Genomic DNA, 21,638 nt, shown 5'->3' with positions numbered 1-21,638 from the left:
AACCCAGCAATTGCACTACTAGGTATTTATCCAAAGGATACAAACATAGTGATTCAATCGGGCACATGCAACCCAACATTTATAGCAGCAATGTCCACAACAGCCAAACTATGGAAAAAAGCCCAGATATCTATCAACAGATGAGTGGATAAAGAAGATGTGGTGTATACACACACACACACACACACACACACACACACACACACACACACAGGACTATTATTCAACATCAAAAAGAATGAAATCTTGCCTTTTGCAATGACGTGGATGGAACTAGAGGGTATTATATTAAGTGAAATAAGTCCAAGAAAGACAAATACCGTATGACTTCATTCATATGTGGAATTTAAGAAACAAAACAGATCAATATATGGGCAAGGGAGGAAAAATAAAATAAGATAAAAACAGAGAGGGAGGCAAACCATAAGAGGATCTTAACTATAGGAAACAAACTGAGGGTTGCTAGAGGGGATGTGGGTGGGGAATGGGGTAATTGGGTGATGGGGACTAAGAAGGGCATTTGATGTAATGAGCAGCGGGTGTTATATGCAACTAATGAATCAATAAATTCTACCCCTGAAACTTATAATATACTATATGTGAACTAACTTGAATTTAAATGAAAAATTAAAAAAAATCATTTCATTTTGAGCACCCTAATATAACTATATTCATTTTGCATAATCCTTTCTTTTTTAACAAGGATGCACATTTTTACATGGTCACAATTATAGCAAACATATAGTCTTCCTTTATCCCTTCCACTATTTTCAATAGTGAAAGCATTTTCCTTAGTACATAGTTTGGGGGATTATTTTAATATTAAAGAATATATGACATTTAGTGGATATAATCCACATTTAATTTAATAAGTTCTCTATTACTAGCTATTTAATTCGTGATCATTCCCCCCTTTTTACAGATAAATTCACAAGTAATATTATTATGAATATGCATTTTTCTTCTAAGGAATTATTTCTTTAGTACAATTTTTTTAAAGATTTTATTTATTTATGTGACAGAGAGACAGCCAGTGAGAGAGGGAACACAGCAGGGAAGTGGGAGAGGAAGAAGCAGGCTCCCAGCGGAGGAGCCCGATGTGGGACTCGATCCTGAAACGCCGGGATCACGCCCTGAGCCGAAGGCAGACACTTAACGACTGCGCTACCCAGGCGCCCCTCTTTAGTACAATTTAATAAGAGTGAGACAAGGGTTATGATTTGTTTGGCTTGTATTTACAGTATTTATAAAAAGGTGAAATTGAATATGTTTAGGTGAGGCATATATGGTATCCTGTTTCCACTACCCTCCCTCAGGCCACACTGTACATTTACATAACTTGTGTGACCCTTGAAAGCATTTAAATTTTTGACTCCTGGAGTAGGTGGTCAAAGGTATAAGTATTTTTACGACTTTCAATAACTAGTATCATTTAACTCCTCAAAACCAATTATACCTATATTTTTGTTTTATTGTATTTTATTTTTTTAAGTAAAACTGTATGCTGTATGTGGGGCTTGAATCCACAACCCTGAGATCAAGAGTTGCATGCTCTACTGACTGAGCCAGCCAAGTGCCCCCAATTATACCTATATTTCAATATCACCAACTTTCATTCATTTGATGCTTTCTACATGCTAGGTGCTGTATAGGCATTGGGGACACAGTGATGAAATAAGACAATGAGCAGGGAGGTACAATAAGGTGTAATATAATAGAAGTTGGATAGGATGCGAGGGGAGCTCATGAGAAGGGTAGAAACCAGCCTTCCCCAAATAAAGTCATTACATGGGAAAGGGATAACAGGCAGATGAAATATGGAGGAAGGAAAATTCCAGGTAGAGAGAGTACTATATACAATGGCCTAAAAAATATAAAGCAAAGCATATCTTAAGTATTATGAGAATGTAGAAGGTGAGGTTAATGTTGAAAGATTATGAATATATATATTCATACATACATACCAGTTTTATAATAACATAGCCATCTTTAGGTGACATTTAATATTTTTTGTCTAATGTATTATTACGTTATAATGATGTTTTTAATAGGCACTGCATCTGAGAACATCAATTCCTGGCATAATCAGTAGAATGAAAAGTGGCACAAAGATTAGGAAACTCACTAGCACTTGGAAGAAGACAGGCTTGGGGACGCCTGGGTGGTTCAGTCGGTTAAGCGTCTGCCTGTAGCTCAGGTCATGATCCCAGAATTGAGTTCCATATTGGGCTCCTTGCTCAGTGGGGAGCCTGCTTCTCCTTCCCCCTCTGCCTGATGCTCCCCCTGCTTGTGCTCTCTCTCTCTCTCTCTCTGATAAACCGAATAAAATCTTAAAAAAAAAAAAAGAAGAAGACAGGCTTGTGTGGTTTGACAGCAGCATGGGCCTACGTGTAGAAGAGTTGCTGGAACTGTAGCAATAGGTGGGAACAGTTGAAGTACCTGAAGTGCTAGGCTAAGGAGTGTATTTTGGATTTTTCTACGGTCAATGAAATGACAGAGAAATGTTAGAGGAAACAAAATCATAATGAAAGTTAATACTCGTTCTCTTAATTAGAGTTAAATTCAGTATGTTCTGGTTTTAGCACTGGAAAACAATCTCCAGGTAACTGAAGGAGGAAAACCACATCCATTAAGAGATTTTCTCATTTTGATTATCACTGGCACCCCCATGCTAGCCTCTAGGCCTAATTTATAACACTTTTCTGAAGGTATAGACAAAATAAAAACATCTTGTTTTGTTTCATATTAGTGCAAATGACATAGAAGAAACACCAAAAGAATTTATGAAATGATAAGAGAGCAAAACTGGGAAACAGGGAGTGTGAAAAATATATAGAGTCTGGTTTACGAAGAACTAGTTTATTCTTTATAGATCATTGTTAGCCTAGTCCATGGAACTTTATGCTGGATTCCAAGCATCTGGTAACCTATGAAATAATATGTAAGACATTGTGTGCATTTGTATAGTCTAGGTATAAGGGATGGAAGAAAACCTTTACGAGTAGAAAAGAAATTCTTGCTGTTGTGTATTATGCAAGCCAAAAGCAGATGGGGCAACTTGGCAGAAACAGTACTATAAGGGATATAAACAACTTGGTCCAAGTACACAGCTCTCAGATTTGTGTTGAAAGAGTTGTGTTACATTATTCAAAAGTAAATTTTAGAATGTCTGGAACAAGAGTTCTTTTCCCTGTGTTCAAGACACAGAGGGTTTCTGAGAATCTCTTTGAAATCACACTGAAAATTCTGTGCCCATGTATATGTATATATACATTTTCTGAGAAGTCATCAAAAGGTTCATAAGCCCTTCGATGGCACGTTCTCATTCCACTTCTGTGCTGGGTCTCCCATTTCTGAAGGTAGAAATTCCAGCTTCTGAGACCTTGGGCATAAGTCAGCAGGTGGTGAGGGACCCCTCTCCAATATTCTGTATCTTTGAAGTGTCCTTAAGCGAAGCAAGCAGCCGTCTAATTATGTACATCATTCCTCACAATTGTTATTACTGTATTTTAGAAGATTAACAGATAGGGAAAAAATAGTAAGTAAGTAGGTAAGAGACTATTAAAAGGGCCAAGGTGAAAAGTAACAGAATTTAAACTATGATAGTAGGAGTGGGGATATAAAAGTAAGGATGGGAAGGAGGGACAACTGGGTATTTGGTACTGTTAAAAAAAAACAACACACACAAAAAGGAGTTACCTGGGCTAAGCCCTATGTCAGTAAACCAAGACTTAATAATCGACCTAACCTAACTGCAGTTTCAACCTCTCCTAGGAATATAATTAACCAGTCAGTCTGAAATTGCCTGGTCAGCACTAGTGAGGTAATCCACCCTACCTGAAATAATCCTTTCTCTTGTTTATGATTTCTCTGTTCTACCCCTTTATCCCTTTAACAATCTTTCCTTTCCATCAGCTCTTGGAGTTCCCTTCTATTTGCTAGTTGGGATGCTGCCTGATTCATGGCTTGTTGAATAAAGCCAATTAGATCTTCAAATTTGCTCAGTTGTATTTTGTTTAACAGCATATACCACAGCATTTTTTTAAACCTACGTTGTCACTCAGTGTTTGGAAAACAAATTGTTTTTTTAAAATTGTCACTAATTGGGAAAAGAAGGAAACAAGAGAATCAGTGCCTGGTGTATAATAGGCATATAATACATTTTGGAAAAAAGCAGACTACAAATTTTAATATTAGCTATATATTAATTTGCAGAACAGATAGGAGTTAGACTTTTATATTACTAATGCTTACAATATTTGAACTTCTGGTTATCTCAAGTTCATTAGACCCCTGATTATTGTTGCACTGGAGCCCTAGAAGTTTGAATTTTGAGATATGGATGAAAAATGAGGTCATGGCATAGAGAGAAATGACGAAACTATAAAAATGATAAGGAGTTTGGTGAGCCACAGTTGACCTCTCAGGAAGGTGTTAAGTGGGCACTGTTTCTGGAGGATACAGCAGTGGCTTGAAACAGAGAGATAGCCAACATTACTTCCTAACATTAAGTTCAAATTTGGGGAGGACAAAGAGGTAGAATAATAATCAGAACGTGACATAAATGTAAGAAGCAGATTGGCTTTCTTTCACTAGAGAAAGAGAAAGCTAAATTTCTGTTGGAAATGGTAGGGGAATCATTTGAAAAATCCAAATTTCAATTGAACGGAAGAGGTGAGAAAATAAGAATAAAGAAAACTTAGTTTATTCATGAGGAACATGGAAATTAGAGTTAGTGAAAACCAGTGTTAAAACATGTCTTTGCCACTCATCATTTGAATAATTCTGGACTAACCAGAAAAAAATATGAGCTATATTTCACATTAAGTCAATGTTGAGGAAAGTGATATATTTATGTAAAGTATACTACAGTTGGTAATTTGCAATACTTTAATAAAAGTTCACATTAAAATATATAGAGAAAATTACAGAATTATCTGCCCATTTAAAAGAAAGCGGTATTATCCTTTCTTAAAAGTCCTGAAAGTTAAAGACAAAAAGTACGAAATGTAAATTACTCACTGAAGTTTCTGAAGTAATTAGAAAGTTTGAATCAAAAAGAGATTATGTTTGGGGTGCCTGGCTGGCTCAGTAGGTAGAGCATGTGACTCTTGATCTTGGGGTCATGGGTTCAACCCCATGTTGGGCATAGAGCTTACTTAAAAAAAGAGAGAGTGATTATGTTTAACAAGGATGTGTTACTGTTTAACACAATAGTTAAAGAAACAGAAAAGTTCAGTGGGAATACTTTCCCATTAAACCTTCCCCTCTGGCAGCTGTTGTACAAAGGGAGCCAGCACCTGCCCCTCATTTCCCTTGAATAGTGATTAACTTCTTCCAGGAGGGTTAAACTTCACGGTTAAGAGCATGAGGTTGAACCCTTTGTGCCTGAATCCTAGACCTGTCCACTTGCTAACTGTACAACTTTTGACAAATTACTTAACCTCCTCTAAGTCTCTTTATTTTTATTTGGATAAATGTGGGCAATACTTATGAGGGTTAAATGCCACTGAAAAAATAAATTAGTATGTATTTAAGTTCTCAATAAATGGTGACTAAGAATGGTGACTATTGTCATCAGTAGGAATTTGGAAAGTTAGATGGAGATAGTAGATGGATTCACAGGGGAAATGCAAGAATGTTGAGGTTAGGCTGAATTAGGTTAGACTGACCTGTTTCAAGAAAGGTAACAACTAAAAGGCGTCCTCCTTCCCCTTCGGCTGCCAGAAAAAAGAGGTGAGGTTGATAGAAAAGAGAGAATAGGTTGAAAACTTCTAAATGCTTTATTTCTTTTCTTTGAATTTAATATAATTTTAATTCTTTTAGGAAGGGCACAATCTCTCCAGTTTGCCACAGGCGTCTTCCTTCTCTTACCTGTGACCTGGCCCAATTGGCTTGGCCCTATGGGCATCTAAGTAGAGGAAGCATGTTTGAAGTGTTTTACACACAAAAACAGAAGAAGCTATTTAATACTACCACCCAAAAGAGATATAGATATACATTTACGTGTTTCTGTGGGTCTATTTGTTCAACGTCTCTCTTAGCAAGAGCTTTGAAGATAGACTTCTCATCCTCTCTGACACTTGTTTGGGGCAGGGACAGCAGCAGAGATAGCAGAGAAATCTCAGATTGAAAGACAACCTACCAATACCCACAGGACCTACATTACTATTTCTTAATTTTCTCCTACCATTAGAGCTCTCAAAGAAGTGATTTATACCCTTTCATTGCCTTTTTCATTCATTCCTTCTATGTATCTCTCACAATCAGGTTTACATTTTTTACTTCATTTTCTTCGTGATGTTATAATTGCAAAAATGAAGTGAACTTGGCTCATTCTTCTCTCTTCTTGACCCTAATGAACTATGAAACTAGTAAATATTTTTTTCTCTTTCTCTTATCCAGCAGTCCACCCTATAGGATATGAAATTCTACAACGCATAAGACAAAATTGTTCTCCTACAATATATTGAATTGTGTATATATAAATCTTCACATTCATTATAGCTGTATAATATTCTTTTGTTATTCATTATCTATTTATTATATTCATTTACATATATAAAATGAATGTGAATATTAATTTTATCCCTAAAAATTTAAACCCTCCAGGCAACAAATATTTCTGTCTTTGTGAGCTATCTAGGTCTCTATCCACTACTCTGCTTTTTTTCTCTTTGTCTTTTCTTACAACTGTCTAAAAACATAATAATCATTCTTAGTTCAAGCAAGGATCTGGCCTGGAAGCCACAGCTTATTTACTGCTGGTTTAAAATAATTGGTTCAAGAAATACAGGACAAACTAAGTAGTCAGTTATTGATGTTGAATATTGCACATTTTAACGCAGGTGAGAGACAACAAGTACTACAGTGAGAATATACTTACCAGTTCCCAAGAAATATAAGAACCAAGGTAAATTGAGTCCAGTTATTTATGAATAAACCAGGCAAGTTCTTATCTCTTGGTTCATGCCTCTGAGTTTTTCTTGTTCTATACAACTGTCATTTCTTGACAGTGATTCCTTGCTTACACTGAAGTGGAGTTCTCATTTTCACCTTAGCTCTAGCCTTCTGAGAAAGGAATTGGTGTACTTATTTTCTCAATCTCTTATCATGTACAGCCTTTCTTCTCTGATATAGCAAAAATGTTACTGTTGAGAAAACTATTTGCTTTGCCTGTTAGTTGATCTCACCAACCTTTTCCTCTGCATTTTCTATGCTGTGTTTAATCAACTTAAATTACTTACAGTTGATTTCCAGGCCTACTAATAGACCACCTCTGCCTTTCAATACTCACTCACCTTATTTCCCTTATTTCCTTTTTTTTTGTCTATCATTTTTGGTTCAGATTTCCTGTATTTAAGTGTCTTGTTAATATTATGCATAATATAGTCATAGATAATAGGAGAAACAGATGTAACACTTTTCTGCCAAGGCAAACACAAAGCACAGTTGTTTCTTCTCAATTGTGTGCACAATCTGTCTGCTGGGATGGGTCATTACCATCTTCAAACATGTAAGACTAAGTTACATACCAGCTGAACATCTCCAGATTCTGCCTATCTCCCAGGCTACAAACTTTAGAACAAGCTTTGACCCTTAAGCATCTGTTATTGTCTGAGTATCTGTGTATCTACCAAATTTGTATGCTGAAATCCTAATGTCTGATGTGATAGCATTAGTAGATGGGGCCTTTGGAAGTTTCTGAAGTCATGAGGGTGGAACATTACGAATGGGATTAGTGCCTTATAAGAGAGGAGCCAGAGAGATCCTTTGCCCCTTCTACCATATGAGGACATAGAGAGAAGGTACCGGCTCATGAACTCCAAAGAGGACCCTCACTGGCAGGTGACCATGCTGGCACCTTAATCCTGGACTTCCCAGCCTCCAGAACTGTGAGCAATAAATATGTTGTTTAGAAACTACCCAGTTGGTAGTATTTTGATGAAGCAGGAAAACCAGACTAAGACAGAATCTTTCTCCCCCTAGGGGAATAGTTTCAAAACCAATTGCATAGTAAAATTAATGTATTACCTCAGCACACACCAAGTGATGCCTGATGAGGTAAAGTCCAGAAACAGGTTTTCCGAAGAGTTCTATCATGATCTACTACCACATACCTGAGAGATACGCTTTCATTAGTATTAGAGGCTTCACATGGCTGTGGTTTTCTTCATGGCAGTGTAGACACCAGCATCTTACCACCTCTCTCTAAATGAGCTTGGATGCCTCTCTTCTTGTCCTTGTTTGGGGTTTACTCTAGTTTTGAAACTTGGACTTAGCTGATCTTCAGACTGGTTATTGTCATAATTATCTATTCTCTTTCAGGAACATTCCTTATTACTCTCATATCCTAGGGCAATTTTAGAAGTGTAAAGCAACAAGGAGTATCTTAACAAGATGAGGGGGTAAAAAAAAGATTGTTGTTCATTTATTCAACATTTATGAGTAGTTGCCATGTGCCAGGCATTCAGGCATTGTGCTTTTGATGCTAGAAACAGTGAACAGACACTGTTTTCAAGTGGTTCATAGTAAAGTTGGCATGACTTTCAACTAGACAGACAATATAATGAGTAGGTTAAGTGCCAGGATAAGGGTTAGGGTTAGAAGGGGGACACAGAGAAAGAACAAGTTTATCATGAAATACTTTTGGAAAACAGGACATCTGGTTCATTTTTTAAAGAAAACATACGAGTGTGAAAAACAACAAAAATGTTCAGAAATGAACATTTAAGGCAGAGGCAATAGCATGCATGATGAGCAATGGTACTTCTAAAGAACAGCCAATGGTTAAGTAAAACTGAAGTGTAAGAGCCATTTGAGTAAGTAGCACAAGAGATGTCAAAATTTTCAGTGAATAATCTATTGTAAGAATATATTTCCTTTCAGGGCGCCTGGCTGGCTCAGTCGGTACAGCATCTGACTCTTGATCTCAGGGTTGTGAATTTGAGCCCTACATTGGGTGTAGAGATCACTTAAATAAATAAAACTTAAAAAAAAAAAAGAATATATCACCTTTCTTTCTTTCATTCTAGAAATATTTACTGAGTGGCTCTTCTATGCAAGTGATTATTATAGGTTCTACAATGAAAAACCAAGACCCTACCATCATGGACTTTGCATTCTAGCTGTGAAGGAGACAATAAATAAACCAGTACTAAAATATATTGTCTGTCAGATGGAGACAAATGTATGGAGAAAAATATATCAGGGATGGGATAAGAGCATGTATGTGTTAATGTGTGCAAGAGGAAATGTTGCACTTGCATGTTCATGTGCAAAAGTTATTTTTTATACGATGATCAAGCCCTCACTAAGGAGGTGGCATTCGAGCAGAGACTTGAGGGTAGTTTAATCCTATTACTATACCCTACATATAAAATTCTAGTTGTAGGCATATGAATTTTCTAGAACATTTTCAGCAGATAAAATTGTAAATGCAAGGGTCTTTGTATGGGAGAATGCTGTGTTTTGAAAGCACAGCAAGGAGGTTGGTGTTCCTGCTGTGGAAACCTTAAAAAGAATAGTAAAGTGGAGAGCCAGTGGCGGTGGAGGGGGTACAGATTAGATAGGGCTTTTTAGAGAGTCTCTTTAAGTACTTGTACCCTGGTAGCTCTTCCCTCTTAGAGAGAGAAAAGGAAATGTCTAGCCCCAGGAAGTAAAGAACATGTATTTGTTATTTTTAACTAAATACTTAGGCTTAAAAGCCTAAAATCTTCATGGAGAGAGAGATTTTACTAAATTTTTAAAGCTTTTTTTCTTTAAACTACATCAGAGTAATAGATGAATAAATCCCAAGAACTGCCAATGTAGGGAAAGTACCATTAGGATTTTTGTGTTTTGTTTTGCTTTGTCTTATTTTTTAATAACAGAGAAGAGAAATTACCATTACTACTTTGAATTTGGGAAGAACTTGAGTAAAGAGAGGCTAAATGGCTTATTAAACTGTAAACCTTGGTTTAAGAATGGGAAGAGTAGGAGTGCTGTACTGGCTGCCCTAGGCCAATCACCCACTCAGAGGAGGGCCATTTACTTTCAGTTGGCTCCCCAGGGCAGGAGCAATTATCTTCCCAACAACTTGGACAGCTCCCTAAACAAGACAGAGGCTGTTTTCAGAGGTCTCTCATTCCTCTTCCTGAATCTCCAAACCCTTTTTAACTTGAGCAGTGGTTCATCAAATGTATACCAGCAAAAGTATTTCCTAGGAACTTTATAGAAATGCAAATTTCCAGGTGGGGCCCCAAAATCATTGTTTTGACAAGCCTTCTGATCTCCTGATTCAATTAAATCCTGAGTCCCACCCTCTCCTGGTCTGAGAGAGACAGAGCCAGAAAGAAAAGGTGGGGGGGGGGGGGGGGGAAGGGAGGAGGAGGTGGGAATGCCCAGGAAATTGTGTTGGAAGGTGAATCCAAATAGTTTTTTATATTGGGCTTTTACCGTGGTAATTTACAAATGATTGTAAACAACCACAAATTGAAACACGTAGTTACTTTAAGGTCTCTTTAGCAGAAATCAATCTTGTATTGTGGCAGTTCTCCTATACTCTGGTCTATTACTTGGTAGGTCATTTCCTCACAGGGATGACTAACAGCAGTTCTACAGAAAATGCTCTTTATATTTAAACAGCACTTTCTGTTCCAAGATGTCAAAATGCTTGACAAGTAGTGAAATGTAGCTCACTAATTTTCTCAGCGCCATGAGAGTAAATAGTCAACATCTACCATCATTGTTGTTTACTGGTGATTTCTTGGCAAGGAAAGTTAAAATGCCTTGGCTGTGTGTTGGAAGTCAATGGCTGGAGAAAATATCATTCATTTTGGATACCATAGTACTGGAGTTGATGGATTATTCAGTGAGTTCTATTACTACATCCCAAGGATAAATAGGTAACTGCTCATCAAGGAGAAAGCCCAAAGAACATTCTTGTACTTTCTTTAATTAAACCTGGTTTTTGAAAAATCATCTGGCCCAATCTACATTTAATGATCGTTTGAATGGTACTCAAATCCCTGTTACTTTTGGTTGCTTAGAATTGATGTCACTTGAAGAATAAGAAGCAAAGGCTCATTACCTTGGGGAATGCTTGAGAACCACAACTGTTTCAGTCATCCTTGACTCCCCAGTGACCAGTACAGTATCTGGAATAGTATATGTGATCAGTAACTATTTTTTGAATGAATGATGCATAAATAAGTCAAGATATTTTTAGAGTCGGAGACCACCTGTCAGGAGAAAAAGTAGTTTAAAAACTACTAAGTTCTCAAAACCTGGTGCGAGATGAATGCTGATAAAAACTTGACCATGCCCTGTCACTGCATATGATTCTGTGACACCAATATCTACTAACTGATGTGGAAAACAAAGGCAGAAGAAAAATTAAGTTTCCTTACTACCTACAGCCCATTGACAAGTCCTTGAAACAGGCAGAGTGACATTCCTCTAGGAACTCAACTGCCTCAATATTAATACTTTGTTAAGGGCCAAAGGCAATCTTGGCCCAAACCCCAGGATCCTGTAAGTCTACTTTAACATATAAAAATTCCTTTGGATCATATAATTTTCTTTCTCTGATTGACTTATTTCACTTAGCATAATACACTCTAGTTCCATCCACGTCGTTGTAAATGGCAAGATTTCATTTTTTGATGGCTGCATAATATTCCATTGTGTGTGTGTGTGTGTGTGTGTGTGTGTGTGTGTGTATACACCTACCACATCTTCTTTATCCATTCATCTGTTGATGGATATCTGGGCTCTTTACATAGTTTGGCTATTGTGGACATTGCTGCTACAAACACTGGGGTGCAGGTGCCCCTTCAGATTACTACATTTGTATCTTTGGGGTAAATACCCAGTACTGCAATTGCTGGGTCATAGGGTAGCTCTATTTTCAACTTTTTGAGGAACTTCCATACTGTTTTCCAGAATGGCTGCTCCAGCTTGCATTCCCACCAACAGTGTAGGAGGGTTCCCCTTTCTCCACATCCTCACCAATATCTGCCGTTTTCTGACTTAATTTTAGCCATTCTGACTGGTGTGAGGTGGTATTTCTTTGTGGTTTTGATTTGTATTTCCCTGATGCCAAGTAATGTTGAGCACTTCTCCATGTGTCTGTTGGCCATTTGGATGTTTTTGCAGAATTGTCTGTTCATGTCCTCTGCCCATTTCTTGATTGGATTATTTGTTTTTTGTGTGTTGAGTTTGACAAGTTATTTATAGATTTTGGATACTAGCCCTTTATCTGATATGTCATTTGCCAATATCTTCTCCCATTCTGTCAGTTGTCTTTTGGTTTTGTTGACTGTTGATCTCACTGATATGTGGAATTTGAGAGACAAGGCAGAGGATCATAGGGGAAGAGAGGGAAAAAATGAAACAAGATGACACCAGAGAGGGAAACAAACCATAACAGACTCTTAATCTCAGGAAAAAAACTGAGGGTTGCTGGAGTGGAGTGGGGTAGGAGAGATGGGGTGGCTGGGTGATAGACATTGGGGAGGGTATGTGTTGTGGTGAGTGCTGTGTATTGTGTAAGACTGATGAATCACAGACATATACCCCTGAAACAAATAATATATATTAATAATTAAAAATTAAATTAAATTAAATTTTAAAAAATTCCTTTGGAAACTTCCTTTATCTCTACCCCTCAAGATACATGTTGGCAATCATCCCCCAAGTATATGACCTACTGATATACATCGGAAGGAACTCACGACTGAGTTTCTACTAAACAGTAATAAATGACGTTTCCTAACAATAGCTATCTCCTTCAGGATCCTGAAAACCTTGTTTCCAAAATACCTGAAGACTTACCCTATCCCCAACCACCCCCATCTTGAAAATATATAATGGGTCATTCTTCATGACCCCAGGGCAGCTCTCTCTGCCAAGGGGTTCTGTCCCCTTGTTTTAATAAAACCATCTTTTGCATCAAAGAGGTCTCAAGAAGTCTTTCTTGGCCATTGGCTTTGAACCCTAATGTCTTGCCCTACATCACTAACCAATCAAAATAAATTTCAGAATTCAAATTTGGGTGTTTTCAAGATGAAGATTCCTCTCACCTACCATTTCTTATGATAAAATTTGGAAGCCTAGAATCAATAGACAACATACTGGTTTGTGACTTAAAATTGGAAAGTTTTATCCCATTTTGGAGGCATGAAATAAACTGATGCACAAACATTATAATTTTCATTAATGAAAAAACCTAATTTTCAAAATGCTAAAGGTTAGTTTCTCAAAATATTAAAATGGCCACAGGTCATAAGCCAAGGCACCCTATTTTTTTAAAAAATAAGGGACTATAGGGGCACCTGGCTGGCTCTGTTGGGGGAGCATGCAACTCTTGATCTCCAGATTGTGGTTCAGGCCCCACATTGCATGTGAAGATTGCTTAAAAATAAAATAGAAAAAAGAAAAAAAGAAGAGACTGGAAAGTTGCATAATTACTATTAAAGATTTGCCAACTTTGTTTGAAAAAAAATTACTTGTTTTAAATAAAACAAAGCTCAACTAGACTGACTATATATCATTAATTTTAAACTTCCTGCGTTAGATTTAAACTTCCAAAATGCCAACCATGCATATTAAAGCTGAGATTTGTTTTTTTGCTTAAGATTTCTGTACCCCCTTCCTGTTTGAATTTTACCCTTTTTTAACAATATTGCTGAAAATTAGTGTGGTTTATAACCACTGTTTAGCACTCTCCCAGCAGTACTTAGGACAGTGGCTAGTACATAACAAACAAATAATATAGTTTCTAAACTACCTTGATTAAAATCCACGCTTATCCTGGTTTTAAGCACTTGAAGACAGAAATAGTTACTAATTGCACAAGAACATATGAATAATCCAGAGTAAATGTTAACTATAAATACAAATTATCTATTAAGATACAGAACACATCTGAGATTTGGGATTACTTCCTGATAAGCCCGAATTCAGAGCTAGGGTAAACACTTGAGGCGTGTTACCATTTTCTGAGTACGTACTGAAGCAAGAAGTTGACCAGAGAGTATGTAAGATTTTCCAGGCTCAAATAGAGCTTGACTCATCTGCATGGAAACAGCCTATAAAAGACAGAAGGGTCCATTGTCTACTGGATTAAGCACCCCCTGTGGCAAGGCATGCAAGAGAGAGGAAACAGAGATCTAGGTTTCAAAGATCCTTACTCCACTTATCTGCTCTCACAGGATCAAATTATAGGCAAGTAAGAATGTGAGAACCATTGCTAGGTACCTTTAAACATACAGTAACAGTAAAATGGGTTCAGTGAACAGTCCATTAAATCTGACCAATCAGAATAATTCCTCCTTTCTTGATGGAACAATTCTGGTGGAAATGAACAAAGGTGGGCATGGGATGGGAAGAGGGTGCTTTCCTTTTGTTACAGATTCTAAACTTTCTTTAAAAATTTTCCTACGATTTAAGCCTAACTTAAAATCTTACTAAAATTTATGGGCTTTTTTAAAAATTAAAATTAAATAAGCTGAGTGCTGAGGGCGAAAAAACCCTGGTAATAATTTTAAGATAGATTTATTGCTGTGAAAATTACCAGAATTGTTTTTGTTCTAAGTCTGAGACTGCCATAACATTTCGATTATGATTATTAGTAAATAGAAATTCACTGGCTGTCTCCATCTGATACTATTATCAGAGACTTCACTTGAGAAAATTTAAAATTATTTAGTGTTGAAAATGCTACAAAACCCTAAATTGAACTTCATTATGTAGCACAGAGTTTTCAACAAACTGGCAGAATTTTGACATCTCTCCTGCCTTCAGCTCTTCCTTCTTTACCTCCTCCCCTACTCCCCTCCCTTTCTTTCCACAAGCTAGTAAATGGGCATATAACAAATAGTAGGGATCAAAACCCTTATATTCATTATAGGGGTTGGGAATGTGGACTCTTGCAACAACAGGTTTTAGATACTTTAAACTGGTTTTAAATACTTTATCTGTACCATAATACTAGCTGTGTGACCATGAATAACTTAACCGTTTTGTCTATCTGTTTGCCTATCTGTAAAATAGGTAATAATAGTGTCTACCTCTTAGCGTTGTTGTGAGGGGGAATCTATTTGGTTTTAGAACAGCATTTAGCACAGAGTAAGCAAAGTAAGTATTATTTTTCACTTCTCTGAATATGTAAAATATTTAGTATTTGGATCCATAGTCTCAAAATTTAATATTCACTGATGTGAATGGCTGATTAGTTAAATGGAAGGGGGAAAATGCTATAGTAACTATTCCTTTAGTTTCTCATTTTATTTTTTTTTTTAACTGAAAACCAGAATCACCATTTCCTGGTATTATCTGTTATTGATATTCAGTTCAAAACCATAATGTTGTTTCTGAGAAGACACTGAGTATTTGAAATGAAGGGAAATAAGAAATAGTAGAAAATAAACTTTATGATTTTATTAATCCCAAGCAAAAGATGAAATTAATGGCAATATATGTGAAAACTACAGAAAAGTCATACAAAAAGAACCTCAAGTACTTACAGAATAGTTGAAATTCAAATGACAGCAAATGACTAATTCTTAAATCAAGAACCCTTCACTAAAATTAAAAACATAAATGCTTTCTTTTTCTTGCTTTCTTGTAGGAGGTGAAAGAGTACTTGGTAGGTGTCAGACTATTTTAAAAAGCAGATTATAGTGGTGATATTTCAGAAGCATAAAAATACTGAGGCAGATCTTATAAATGACTTGTTTAAAATAATTTTATACTTAATAGAAACCTAGTAGAAATGCAATAAAAGTGTCCAATGTAGTTACAGAAGAGAATTTGCTGTGAATTTTAGTTATTAACTTTTAAAATGATAGATTATATGGCCAAGTGCTCCAATTAGGTGGCAAATTATACAAATAATGTTCTGGTTTGAAGGAAAAATTACTATTTGACTTTCACCTAGATAAGTGTGTGTGTAAATAAAATGATATAACCTCATGAATATTAGCATTGTGTCAATGAAACTAGATTTGTATATTATTTAACCCAAATAAGCCGTTATCATCATCAATGTTTATTAAGCAATGCAATCCTTTAAGTAGAAGGCATGGTTCTCCAGAAAAGAAGTTGATAATGGCAAAACATAAACTGGAATATGGTGAAAAAAACAATATAGTTGTTTTTTTGTTTTTTTAAATTAAATCTAGAAGCTTATTTAACATGACCACCTCTTTGAGTTGATGAAAGTAATCCATGTAGATTTTCCTGGTTCAGGTTCCAGTGAGGTCTACAGGCAAATTTATAAGTAGGAACAGATCTAAGCCTATTTCCATTTTTCTGCTTACGCTTATACACATTCAGTTCTTGTAGCATCTAGGAAAGCACTAGATTGACTGGGGCATGAAGCTAGTCTGAATTCTGGCCCTGCTACTTAATAACTCTATGTACTGCTTAAGTGGCAAACTGCATAACTTCATGAACTTCAGCTTTTCCCCTCTGCAAAATGAAGATAATCGTTGCTGTACCAACTTTGGAGAGTTAGGATAATTCAATGAGAAAATGGATATAAAAAATGTTTTGAAAGTATATAGTACTTTAAAAAAAATTATTTCAGGATGAGGGAAAACTTCCCTTCCTCTAAGGTGGATTTCCAGAAATCTATATAAAAATTGAACATTTCAGCAAAACTCAGCAATGTTTAAATGTTACAAAACACATCCAAACCAGCACATTTCTTCTTAAACACTTAAGTAATACATACACATTGTAATGAGTTTGGAAATACCAAATGAGATTGGTATTGAGAGGAAGCAAAGGTCACCCTTTCTATTTCTTAAGTTAATTATTGATAATTGATTTAACATTTTCCTCTATGTATGTGATATTCAAACCAATATGCTTTATTTATTAACATTCTTCTCTTCTCACTTAACATTTCTCAAAAAGGAAATTTTAGTTAATTAGTTTCTATATTGTTTCCTACTTTAAGGATCTTAAAATAATTAACAGCGAAGGTTATGTGTGAGCTATTATGTAGATGAATGACATAAAGTTCAGCATAGATAACCTAAATACATTAAAAATTCGTGTTTTCAAGTATATCCCTGTTTTTGTGTATTTGAATATTTCAAATGTTTCATATTTTCTAATATTTACATTTCATTAGACCATGTAAATTTTTATTTAGTATTTTTCAGTGAAAAATGTTAAATAAAGACTGCTCCACTTAGAAGCTGACATAAAAGCCCTAGAAAGCTTCTTTCTCAAGTGAGGTGGTAGATATAAAAGTACTATAGAAATACAGATTACAGGGCACCTAAGGTGGCTCAGTTGGTTAAGCATCTGCCTGCAGCTCATGTCATGATCCCAGGGTCCTGGGAATGAGCTCCAAGTCAGGCTCCCCACTCAGCAGGAGCCTGCTTCTCTGCCCCTTCCCCAGCTCATGCTGTCTCTGTCGCTCACTCTCTTTCTCTCTCAAATAAATAAAATCTTTAAAAAAAAGGAAATATGGATTACACTTGAGATTAAATAAAAATCTTAATAAATACTATAGAACTGTTGCTTACTTAATATTCTGTTAATAACTGGTAAAAGGCATAAGGAGAATGATTAAACATTAATAGTCACCTATCGTTTATTAAGATCACATTTGTGTGATTAAATGAATTTGGAAAATTGGAATATCAGGTATATTTTACTGTTGAAGGTTGCCTGCCAAGTGGCAAGTCATTCCATAGGCTACGCTCTAAAATAAATCATTTTACTGATATCCAAGAGACATCCCAGTATGTGATTAATAGGGCAGAAACTTTAAGCCAGGGATATTTTTGTCTTGGTAATGCATTTATTTGAGACAGCAGTTATAAGAAACCAGAAAAATAACACCAATAACCTTCAAATTAATTTTGACCCTAAAGTTACAGAAATTTCAACAGAAGTTAGCATATTTACATATTGAATTAAAATTCCTAAACTAGTGGGGTGCCTGGGTGACTCAGTTGGTTAAGCATCTGATTCTTGGTTTCAGCTCAGGTCATGATCTTGGTCCGGACATGGGATTGGGGCATGGAATCAAGCCCTGTGCTCAGTAGTGTCTGCTTGACGATTCTCTCTCTCCCACTCCCTCTGTCCCTAACCAACCACCACCCCCACATGTATACACTCTCTCTCAAATAAATAAATAAATCTTTTTTTAAAAAATGTAAAATTATGTACTTTTTAAGCCCGAAAATTCATCATACTAACGCATGTGCGTGTGTATTAACAATGCAGTTTTTATAGGTGGTGTTTCTACTTAAGTTTTCACAATAATTAAGGCTTGATGTTTTTATTTCAGTTTAAAGGTGTTGCTATTGAGCAAGTCTGATCACTATCACCTAGTAATGAACAAGACCCTGAATATTAAAATGCTTATATGTTCTCTCTAAATTATTTGAGCTTCAGTAAAATAGAAAGATATCATATACCAAAAAGAGTCATTGGCATATGATATACAATGGAGTTACAGGTTAATTTTCCTTTTAGACAGTTTAATGATACGAACAATGAGAAACGTCTTCAATTGTTAGATAATTAGCGGGCTCTTCAAAGACTTCGGTTAGTGGAAGTGAATGTTAACAATTCTTTATAAATTAAAGTTGTTCTCTCCCAGGAACTTCCGCACTGTATTAGGAAGGAAGGAAGGAAGGAAGGAAGGAAGGAAGAAAGAAAGAAAGAAAGAAAGAAAGAAAGAAAGAAAGAAAGAAAGAAAGAAAGAAAGAAAGAAAAAGAAAGAAAGAAGAAAGAAAGAAAAGAAAGGAGGGAGGGAGGAAGAAAGAAGAAGGAAGGAAGGAAGGAAGGAAGGAAGGAAGGAAGGAAGGAAGGAAGGAAGGAAGGAAGAAAAAGTCAGCTGTTGCTTTTAAGTAAGGGAGCCTCCCCATTTTATCTGTCACTTGCTTCTGACATTAACACCTTAGTCACAACAACCTTAGTATCATTTCTGATAATGAGTTAGTGACAAGAGTGATTAGACACACGGTAAAATTCAGAAAAAAATAAGATGCAGAATTAATTGCCAACTGACTTTTCCCAGGTCATCCAATCAACTACTTGCAGAGTTAAAAATAGAAGCTAAGTCTAATTCCCACAGCTAACTGCCAGATCAAAGCCCTATAACTTCGCTTTGTGTTGGCTTCAACCTCTCCCACCAGCGGCATTACCTGCACAGAGACATCTTCCCGTGAGGCTCAGGGTCATTTCAAAGCTTAGTTTAACCAACGTGGGAGAAGGAGGAAAAGAGTTCATAAACATTTGGGAAAAGTTGTGATAATGAGGTCTGGTTGTAAATTGCCCATGAGAATAAAAAGGACAAAAACTGGAAACATTTATTAACCTTTACAGTGTTTCAGATATTGCACTAAGTTCTCTTTTATGGTCTCTTCTTCAGTTGGTACAGCTCTGTGATTTTCCTGTTTTAAATACCAAGAAACCACTCACAGAGGTTAAGTCATTTACCCTAAATCACATAGCTAGTAAATCATAGAGGTGGGATTGAAACTAGTTAGGATTCAAAGCTCAAATTCACTTCTTAAAATATGATTTAGATATAAGTGATAGTCCAAACTCCCAAAACAAACAAACAAAGGGAAGGGGAAGGTCGAGTGACCAGCATACTTTGAGGATGATGTTTAGAGCTTTTTGATTCGTTTTGAAAGTGATAAAAGGCTGCCTGAGAGCTCTGAGTAAAGTTATCAAATTGTACAAAAAACATTAATTTTATATTCAAACATTTTGAGATCAACTCAATTCCTTTGCTTTCATAACACTGTACTGGGGCGCCTGGGTGGCATAGCGGTTGAGTGTCTGCCTTCGGCTCAGGGTGTGATCCCGGCGATCTGGGATCGAGCCCCACATCAGGCTCTTCTGCTATGAGCCTGCTTCTTCCTCTCCCATTCCCCCTGCTTGTGTTCTCTCTCTCGCTGGCTGTCTCTATCTCTGTCGAATAAATAAATAAAATCTTTAAAAAAAAAAATAACACTGTACTGCCATGTTATTTCATTTTCCTTTTTATTTATTAAGGGGAAATTCAAACATTTAAATTTTTGGCCTGAACAAGTTAGTGTTTGTTTGGGTTTTTTTTTTTAATGATAACCAAGATGCCAACCTTCCACCACTTATTCAATGAACTGTTCAGCATCAGATCATTTCAGTGTCAGATTTAGTTTTTGTGGTGAAATAGTGACTTCACAAAGCCCCAGTGAAGATGTTGCAGGACCATTATCTCAAACCTGCATTCAGGTGGAAAATGCTTTCAATTAACTGAAATTTTGCTTTCTCTGTGACAGTGTTCTATACAGTAAATGAGATTGAAAAAGGCATGGAAATAAGAGAACCACCAACTAACAGTTTATTATTAAAATCTGTATCTTGCATGATGAATTTTCTAAAAGTCCAAATCCACTGTAGTTGAAGAAAGAAGAGTCATGTCACATTCTTCTGTTCTGGGTAAATGGACTGTGCTTGACTAAGTATTTTAAACTGCTTACTAGATATATCTCAAGCTTTAATATGCATCACTTCTAATTCCCACTTTACCAAAACCTCAGAGGGAAGAGAGAATGGTTTAGCAAGAAGCAGGGGAGGGTAGTTCCATCCACAACTCATCCCTAACACACCTACAAAATAATCACAATGAACTTGTGTAGAATGCCAATTATTTTGTGTTGGGGGGCAGCTTTCAAAACTAAATGGTATTGATTTATTTTGTTGTTCAATAAATATTTTATAAATGCCTATAAAGCCAAATATGAAACTAAATATTTGACTTGCAGTAATTTTTATAGTCTTGATATTTTACTGTCTTAAAATAACTGTGTACATTTACTGAGTGTTTACCATAGTATGTGCTACTAATAGGCTCTCTAGAAACCTGAACACTTATAAAATATACCAAATACTACTGTTTCATGCTTTGCTTTGCAGTCCTAGGTTGTTCTCTAAGAAGGAGATGGTAGAAGAAATGAAATTTAGGGGCGCCTGGGTGGCACAGTCGTTAAAGCGTCTGCCTTCGGCTCAGGGCGTGATCCTGGCGATCCGGGATCGAGTCCCACACCAGGCTCTTCCGCTGTGAGCCTGCTTCTTCCTCTCCCACTCCCCCTGCTGTGTTCCCTCTCTCGCTGGCTGTCTCTCTGTCACATAAATAAATAAAATCTTTAAAAAAAAAAAAAAAAGAAGAAATGAAATTTAGATTTGTCTTCTACAGGAGCACCAGTCATGTCTTGACTAACTTTTATCAATGGAGATTCTCAGGTTATTATAAGCCTCTAATCATTAGACAATCCTAGTAAATATGGATGTGTCACAGTAGTTAAGAATGTCAGTCCTGTTGCATTTTGGCTTGATCCACTGCAGGAAAGCACAAATTAGTTGAAGGCAGTTTCCCTGAGAATAACTCACTTCCTTAAGATGAGAGATTAATTTGGATGAATAGTGATTTGTTGCAATATATTTTGGAGGGCAGTAGTTAAAAAATGCGAATGCAGTCTTTTCAGAATGACGTCTTCTAAAAGTGCATTGTTCTCCAGTGAGCTTATCTTGTAAATAAACCCCATATGTGTAATTACACTTTTCTTAAATTTTCATATATTATTTTATCGGATGAATTTTAAAATCTTTTTAAATCTTTACAGTGTTTAAAATTT

At 36.2% G+C, this 21,638-nt stretch overlaps 1 protein-coding gene and 1 long non-coding RNA gene across 4 annotated transcripts in view; one reads left to right on the top strand and one right to left on the bottom strand.

Moving 5' to 3' along the window:
• LOC113253026 (uncharacterized) overlaps positions 1 to 21,638 on the top strand; it is a 257,794-nt gene that overhangs the window by 104,840 nt on the left and 131,316 nt on the right. The gene's annotated exons all lie outside the window — the stretch shown is intronic.
• Positions 1 to 21,638, bottom strand: part of PKIA (cAMP-dependent protein kinase inhibitor alpha) — a 90,066-nt gene that overhangs the window by 59,323 nt on the left and 9,105 nt on the right. The window contains exon 2 of one of the 3 annotated variants that reach the window (XM_057308127.1): positions 11,072 to 11,138. The exons of the other annotated variants lie outside the window; for them this stretch is intronic. Within the exon in view, the coding sequence (XP_057164110.1) occupies positions 11,072 to 11,138 (67 nt within the window). The remainder of the gene's footprint in view (positions 1 to 11,071; positions 11,139 to 21,638) is intronic. 3 annotated transcript variants of the gene reach the window in all.

The sequence above is a fragment of the Ursus arctos genome, unplaced genomic scaffold (assembly GCF_023065955.2).
Source record: "Ursus arctos isolate Adak ecotype North America unplaced genomic scaffold, UrsArc2.0 scaffold_6, whole genome shotgun sequence".
Classification (NCBI taxonomy): Eukaryota; Metazoa; Chordata; class Mammalia; order Carnivora; family Ursidae; genus Ursus; species Ursus arctos.
This window is presented reverse-complemented; position numbering and strand designations above follow the sequence as displayed.